The sequence below is a fragment of the Benincasa hispida genome, chromosome 10 (assembly GCF_009727055.1).
Source record: "Benincasa hispida cultivar B227 chromosome 10, ASM972705v1, whole genome shotgun sequence".
Taxonomy (NCBI): domain Eukaryota; kingdom Viridiplantae; phylum Streptophyta; class Magnoliopsida; order Cucurbitales; family Cucurbitaceae; genus Benincasa; species Benincasa hispida.
The window spans coordinates 34,453,900-34,462,277 of record NC_052358.1 but is presented as its reverse complement, the minus strand read 5'-3'; the positions used below and the strand labels follow the sequence as shown (position 1 = coordinate 34,462,277).

General features: G+C 34.7%; 1 protein-coding gene across 5 annotated transcripts; it reads right to left on the bottom strand.

Annotated features, from left to right (window-relative positions):
• Positions 1–2,002: 2,002 nt before the first annotated feature.
• LOC120088226 (glutamate receptor 3.4-like) lies at positions 2,003–8,162 on the bottom strand. 5 transcript variants are annotated; one of them, XM_039045372.1, is made up of 7 exons: positions 7,997–8,162; positions 6,577–7,095; positions 4,095–5,431; positions 3,713–3,990; positions 3,366–3,397; positions 2,858–3,267; positions 2,003–2,645 (listed from the first exon to the last, which is right to left on the bottom strand). In XM_039045372.1, the coding sequence occupies exons 2-7, from the start codon at positions 6,896–6,898 to the stop codon at positions 2,205–2,207; spliced, it is 2,820 nt and encodes a 939-aa protein (XP_038901300.1). In that variant the 5' UTR covers positions 6,899–7,095; positions 7,997–8,162; the 3' UTR covers positions 2,003–2,204. The 5 variants fall into 5 exon arrangements, with proteins under 5 accessions (XP_038901300.1, XP_038901299.1, XP_038901301.1 ...); XM_039045371.1 differs by having other exon boundaries at positions 6,577–7,027; XM_039045373.1 differs by having other exon boundaries at positions 6,577–7,014.
• Positions 8,163–8,378: the final 216 nt, after the last annotated feature.

The window sequence follows — 8,378 nt, the reverse complement described above, 5'->3', positions numbered from 1 at the left end:
AGTTTTTCTAACAAATGACCATGGATATTTCTTTGTTTGGTGGTTTTGATTTGCAGTTGTGCCAAAGAAGTCTTCTGTGTTTATTTTCCAATGGGATTGCTGGAAGGTTGATCCCATAGGAATACACAAACATAGGTATAGCATAGTCATAGTCGTTTGGATCATCGTCTACTATACGCAATATTGAGCATCGTCTTAATGAGTTCGAACAACGACTTCAAGAATCTGAACAAAAAATAAAAGAATCTGAACAACAAAAAGAGGTTGAGATAGAAGCACTTAGGCGTCAAATAAGCGAATTAGAAAATCTTTGAGGATAAATTTCAAAAAATGATGGTAGAGATGCGTAAAAAAATTATTTCTAGTTGATCAATTGTAGAATTTCGATAGCCTTTTGGTGTCCTTTTATGACATATAAGTTTACTTCCATCCATGTCATTGTCTATTTTTTCTATTATATTCTTATACTTTGTAATTCAGAGTATATGTAGATATGAATTAGTAAAAACAACCTTCCGAGATTTGTCAATAAATGTGCTAAAAGGTTTTATAAGAGAATTTTCGAGGGATATACAATTGTTGATAAATAAGTTTTTATGAAGGTTTTAAAAATTTTGAAAATAACATGATAAGCCTTTAAAAATAATGAAAACCTTCAAAAAATACTACTTGATAATAGATAATTATCGATAAATAATTTGACAATTATAGAAGATATATAACCTTTGAAAAATAATAATTTTCGAAAGTTAATCAACCTTTGAAAAATAATATTTTTCGAAGGTTAGTAAATCTTTGAAAAAGTTTTTTCGACGGGATCTATTTTGACACTTTTCAAAGGTTGTTGAGATAACTTTTGAAAAAAAAATGTATTAAAGGTTTATTAAATGTTTTTTTTTCGAAGGTTTTGATCTTCGAAAAAGGTCAATTTTCTTGTAATGATCCTACTCTTAAACTCTCCAGTTTCACACTATTCACTTTCTAACTTAAGCATCAGAGTGCGTGTGGCAAACATCACACTCATTTTGCAGGTTATGTTCTTTTCCCTTCAAACAAATTCTTTGTTGGTGTCACGTAAAAGTTAGATGTGTTTCCCCTTTTCAGATTTTTTGGCATCAACATAAGGTAAATGCAACTTTTGAAAGTTTATATGTATATTCGCAATAAGGTATCAACAGTTTATGTTTATATATTAACAGTAAGATTATTATTTAACTTTTATGTAAGGGTATTTTTAAACTTTTGAAAGTTCAAGGGTATGTTTGAAACAAAACACTAATAATTTTTATCTAAAATTAATGGTAAGAGTATTTTTGAACTATTGAAAGTTTAATGATATTTTTAAAACTTTTGAAAGTTCACTAGTATTTTTTATAATCTAGCCAATGTTCCATATTATAAAAATGAATAAATAAGGGCAAATTAAAAAAAAATGAAAACCACCCTAATATATAGTTGTAGTTAAAATTATACCCTTAAACTTTCAATTTTAAAAATTGAACCATCAAACTTAAAAAAGTAATAAAATTGGGTCAAATTAGACCTTCAAACTTAATTATGACATTTGTTTGTTTGAAAGTTCATTTTTATCATTTGTAGGTCTTACAATTATTTTACGCTTGATGGTCCAATTGTAACACTTTGTAAAGTTTAGTGACCCAATTTTTACAATAAAAGTGCGAGGGTGTAAACTATCACAACACTTCGTTTTTACAATTTGTCCAATAAACAAATAAATGAAAATAGTGAAATTTAATTTAATTATCGAGAGTACCAAGGGAAGGCAGAAGATATGACATGTCCTACCAGTCTATGTCGTGCTTTTCTACATCGTTATATTGAAAGATGGAAACATTACTTGACAGGACATGGCTCCCGCCTACCATTTTTGTCACAGTCCGCCCCAAATGGCCCTACAAAGCCTAGGATGAGATGTGACGACAATAGGAAAACATCTGGAAGCTCAAGAAGTACTATGTGGTAGAAAATATAGGAAAGAAAAGACGAGCTAATAAGCCAGTGAGCTGTAGTTTATTACTTTTTATAAAAGTGTCAAATTCACGAAGTTGTGATTAGAAACACAAAACTAAATATAAAATAAGTGTAATTTAAAACATGCTAGGCTTCATAAAATAATTGTAGAGAAGTAAATATAAATAAGAGCGGTTGAAAACATAAACGTGAATATCTACGCTTCCCATAAATCAAGGAGGTGAATCAGGGTGGCCCTCTGAGCTCTGGCTAGCTTGTTTGTTATCACTGGATTTTCTTTTAAGCTTGCCTTTGACTTCTGCTTCTTTTTTATCTACAAAGTGCATGAAGCTGGTTGTACGACTAAGGCGTCTCGTCCTAACAGGTTCAATTTCCCCGACTTCAGGCTGGGTTTCCGGGGTAAATCTTCGGTATTGGAATAGTACTCGAAAGAAGAATATGGAAAGAGCAACAAAGCAGGCAATGCCACAAATTAGGAACAATCCCCAAAAGCTTCTCAGTGATAGTTGGTTTACGTCGACTTGGTTTAGGCTCATCGAACACTCGGTTCTTGAGAGCCATTTGTCGTGGATCTTTTGAAGATCACCATTCTCTGAGAGTTGAAGAATGGCTGTTGACAAATCAACTGCAAGAGGAGAGTCCCTTTGGAATGCCTAAGACAGAATTATTCATGTAAATAAGAAAAACATCAGAGCTATTGGTCTCTCTTTATTTCCTAAATGAATAACAATATAACCAACCAACGTAGACATCTTCCAACATGATTACATGAGAGTTCTAGTTAGGGGTATGTGGGTTATTTTAATGCAGGGGTGGGTAATACCATAGGAATAAAACCAAGGAGAAGAGTTGGATTAATACTTACAAATCCCCACCCGCTTTTGGTGAACTCTTGTCCAACTGTCCTGAATATGCAATTGGTACCAGCCAAAAAAAGCTCAACGTAAGGAAGCTCGTCAACAATTGCAGCAACTCCGCCATTTCCCGGTCCACGCCGAAGAGCATCAACATATTCCTCCTGATTTTTCAGTTTAACGATCCTAGATGCTGCTATATTGAGCTCATCAATCAAATAATTCAATGCAAATGACCCTTCTTGAACTCCAATGGCATCTGTGCTAGAGATTAAGCTATCAATCCCTTCAATCTTTGACGTTAACTGTTGCACTGTTAAGATCGACGTCAAACTAGCTGTGTAGCTCGAGTTGATAATTAACACAACAAAGAGCCATATTATCAGCACCAACCGTCCGAGGGTGCTTACAGTGTTTTCCTCTGCACCAAAAGCAGTAAAAGAAAAAGGTCAAGAGTTCCAAGTGTATGTATTATAATAGGATCAACGAAGAAAACATGGGTACTTGAGCAGAACTTACTGTGAGAAAAGAACATCGTTGAGAAACTAAACCTGCAAAGACCAAAAAGTTTCACTATAAGATCGTAGAAGTTAGTAAGTAGCAAAGCAAGACTCAACCATACAAAAGGCTTATAGTAAATGGAAATCTATGAGCTAATCCATTTCCTTGGCGTTATTGGTAGCTTGGTTCTGCCTCAAACTAAGAAACCTCAAAGATTACTCTCGTAGTAATTCAGCTTAATCATGAATGAATCACAAGGTTATGCTTAAAGCATGTGTAGAACTTTTCATACTAGTCCATTTACTAAAGTCTAAAATGTGTTGTGAGAAAATTAAAGCCTCTACAATGAGTTTAAATATACTAACCAAAATATTGTAATTAGTTGTTGCCTCGGCGGACCACGGAACTCTTCATTAGTCCGGTGCTCAAGAATCCAGACAACTGCTCCAACAAAAATAAAGAATATTGCAGTGACAACCCACATTTGAATAGTAAACGGCCTGAGAAAAGCCCATGGACTGGACTTCTCCTCTTTGACGACAGTAACTACAACAAGTCCCGACTCCATAAATGGCTGTGTGAAGTCTACAATCTTCGTCCTATTCGTTACAATAGTAATATCTCCAACAACTGCATCATATTTCTAAAGATGGGAGAATATGATCAAGATAAGCATTATTCACATCAGAGACAACCCATTTGGACCACCAAAGACAAAGAGAGCTAGAATCAAATCCATGTACTCACATTCTGTGAAACTTCATATACAAGATCGTTGTACTCAGGAGTGTCTTTTCCATCTCCATATAATATATATATGCGAGGAACTGGATAAGGCAACAAGTTTATGGCAGCTTCAAACACATCTATACAATATCCTTTAACACCTGGAGGGTTCTGGTCTTTAGACACAAAGGCTTTATAACTCACTCGGTTAGGTACTACAATTTGTAATGGTTTCCCATTGTGTGGAAACACCCATCCTCGGGGAATGGTCGTTACTTCACCCGGCCATATGACACTATAGAGATGGTTTGTTGAGGAAGCATTAAGAGGCTTGGTATATAAGTTTTCTGGTGCAATAGTTGACAGACCAGAATAATTTGACCAATAACCAATTCTACGTGAACCAGTTCCCCCAATGTTCAGGATATCATAAGCTGGATGGATCAAATTTCTATCATCACCAAATTGAATTTGCCCACTTATACCTGTGAAGTTCGTTCTCTTAATTGTCTGTAGAAGTTGTTCACCACCGTTAAACACTCGGAGGGATTTTAAGTGCAACATGCTTCCATTGTTTTCACGTAACTTCGGGTCGTTGGAAAAGGATATATTTCCACCTTCTTTAATAAACATGTCGAGAGCACGGGCTGCTAACCAAACAGAGTCGTATGCATAGAGTGCATAAGAGTTGAAGTTTGGACTCTTCTTGTATTTTAGATTCCTCCACTTGGAGACAAAGTTTTTCTTCAGATCGCCATCGGGGGTGTGGTGGCGAAGAGCAAGAACACCTTGTAACTGATTCATTACCTCAGGACTAATTGTTTCAAAAGAATCAAGAAAAGAAGGAAGCCAATCTGTTGCGATCCAGACATAACCACTACCCATCATCTGAAGTTTCTTAGCTATCGAAAATACCGATAAACCAGTGTCAGGATTGACGTGTACAACGTAAACTCGAGATTCCATCAAGTTTATTGAAACCAACAATTCACTTATTTCGCTATTGAGTGATCCAGGAGGAAAGGCAGCCTTATATGAGATCTTGGCTCGCTTCTTCGCTAAGGCATCGCTCAATACCGATATCCCACTCCTGCCATTATCATCATCTACAAAAATGGCAACGACCTCTCTCCATCCAAAATAATCTACCATATCAGCAATTGCATTCATCTGGAAGTAATCACTCTGTGTGGTCCGAACAAAATATTGGTATTGTTGTGCAGACAAAGCAGGATCTGTAGCTCCAAATGATAGAAGCGGTATATGAAGTTCATTAATAACATGCGAAATGACGTGAGCGATGCCCGAAGATTGCGGCCCAATAGCAGCAACCACTTCATCTTCCATTAACTGCAAGGCTAGATACATGTTCATAGAATCAGTTGTTACTCTTTGTTGTTATTCTCTCTTATGAAAAAGATCAATGAGAGATGAATCATCGATGCATAAGATTGTGCAATATCCTAAAACTTAAGGCCCTATTTGGTAACCATTTTGCTTTTCTTTTTTATTTAGTTTTTGAAATTTAAGCCTATAAACACCCTTTCCACATCTAAATTCTCTTGTTTAGTTATTTGCTTTTTACCCATGTTTTTAAAAACCAAATCAAAATTTGAAAACTAAAAAAGGTAGATTTTAAAAACTTATTTTTGTTTTTGAAATTTGGCTAAGAATTCAACTCTTATACTGAAGAACGATGCAAGCGATTGTAAGAAAATGAGAGGGAATAGGCTCAATTTTCAAAAACAAAAAAAAATGAAATGGTTACCAAACAGGACTTAAAATATTAAATTAGGCAAGTCTCTTCTTTTTAACTTCATTCATAACAAATTTTGTTTTAAATGAAAGACCAAACAATCAAGGAGCAAAATGAAATAACATACAAGGCATACAAAAAAAAAAAAAAAAAAAAAAAAAAAGACACACGAAGAGTCTAGACATTCACAAAAAATGGACTCAAATCCAAAAGGATAAAACCAAAAAGATAACTACAAAAAAACATGAGATGGGCTCAGAAAGAGGTATTAAATCCAACAATCTCCCAACCTCCCAAAAAATCTAAATTAATGGAACAGTGAAACAATGTAAAATAGTGGATATGCTTGGCAATGCAAGTAAATGAAGCCAATTCCAGATGCATAGGAGGAGAATCAAAGTAGAAATTAGACAAGCACCTCCGCTCAAGCTAAGCATTCTTGAAATTTGTAAAATAGTTCCTGAATTTCAAGAAAGTCATCAAGGCACAAGGAAATTCAATTGAGAATTCATAATCTTTTTCTGCCCTTGATGCCTAAGCTACCAAACAATTTATCAAAATAAGAAATGCAACCACAGATAGAAGATCAACTATTTGACATTCAAAACAACTCAAGTTCAATGTAAAAAATTGCAATTCATGATTCTCATACTACAGCTAATTGAATCAACAGTCCTAACTTACTTAACAATCTCAGAGTAGTAAAGAAGATTAAATATAAATGTCTCTTCTAAATTTGGGCAGTACCTTCCACAGTTCCAAGAAATCCGCTACAGTTCGTGTCGTGTAGGATCAAGTTCAGCTTTGTTCCTGGAAGAATGTTGTTATTGGCATTGACGTCGTCAACGGCAGCTAAAATTGCAGGCTGTGCAGACCTTCCAATAACCGAATCGAGGGTGAACAGAACTCCAAGATTCAACACCCTTGGATTAGAAGAAGAAACGGAAACACTAGTGTTTCTAGAGACACCAATCACTCCAAAAGGCATCCACATCCCAATGAACAATGCAAATAGCATCACTTTGGTTTTGACCCAATGGCCACTCCTCCTAATCCAAAACACCTTCATAGCACAACAAATATATATGAACGAATTGATTCCCCTAACCACCGCCTGTTGAAGATATCAAAACCCTCTGAACAATCCTGGCTGGAGAAGAACTTTACACACCATTATCAGCATCCCTATTTCCAAAGCCTTAAAAAGGGTGAAAATGGTTGAAGACTTCAGCAAAATTTTCCTTTCATTACAGCATAAATGCAAAGCTTTTGAAGGAAATAAAAAACAAAAAACAAAAAACCCAATTCCCAAAATGAGATTAAACATCGACTTCACAATAAACGAAGAACAATTGAAAAATGAAGTCCCCAAACCTAGCCAAACAAAACCAGTCTCAGAAAAATCAATACCCACTCGAGGAAAAACAAAAAATCTCATTCCCAATGAACTGAAAAACCCCATAATCAAATCCAGAAATCTTTATAAAAAGAAAGAAAATAAAAATAGATGGCATTAAAATATACAACCAAGTTGAAGGAAATCACGTGCAAGGATGGATTATTTATTAATAGATAGCATTAAAATATACACTTTTATCCTTACATGAATTGAATATCATTTAATATATTTCTCTCCTCTCTCATACATTTCTCCATTTCCTTTTTAACACAAAAAAATAATTTTCTTTCTAAGCTCACTTTTCCCATTAGCCTCTCCACCCTCACTCTCTATCTCGTTTATTTCACTTTTTCTTTTTGTAGTCCCACCTTTTTCAATATTTAATTCATTGCTATTAATTCTACACAACCTCCATGACCGGCTGTGAGACTCAACTCCGACCTCCAGAGATGAAGGTCATGACAAATCGTCGGTTTTAATTTAACTTTTCTTTCATTCTCCTTTCTTTGGAAGTCAAACCCACAATAAACTCATGAATTGAAAAGAAAGAAAAACCACATGCCCAATAAACACTTTCACCTTTTTTAATAAAACCCAAGCAAAGACTCCAAATAATCAATCTCAAACTCTCAAGATTAACAACAATAATCTAACATCTAAGTTCATTAATTTGGTTCTAAACACAGATTCTTTATATAACAAACCTACTCCTCACTAAAGTTTCTCACAAGGTTTTAATAGTTCCAAATTTCTAAGAAAAATACTTACCAAGATGTTGAGCTCATCTCCCACGAAGTCTTCAACTATTCTGAAACTTTGCCTCCATTTCTTGTTCTCTCAAATTCTCACTTGAATTTTGGTTTAAAAAAATCCCCATATGTTCCTTTTGTTATTATCCTCCCTTCTGTCACATGGTACCCTCAAAGGCACCCACACCACCCAACACTTCCTCTTAATTATTGTGTTTTCTCTCTATTTTTTTATAACAAATTAATGAAATGACAGTTATGCCCTTTAATTTATTTTAATTTCCTTTTTGTCCTTGACTCCCCCATTCAATTCCTCTCTATTTACTCTTTATTTTCAAATTAGTTTTTAAGTGAAAGGGCCTTCAAGCCCTTATCACTTAAGTTAAATTTGTCTATAGAAG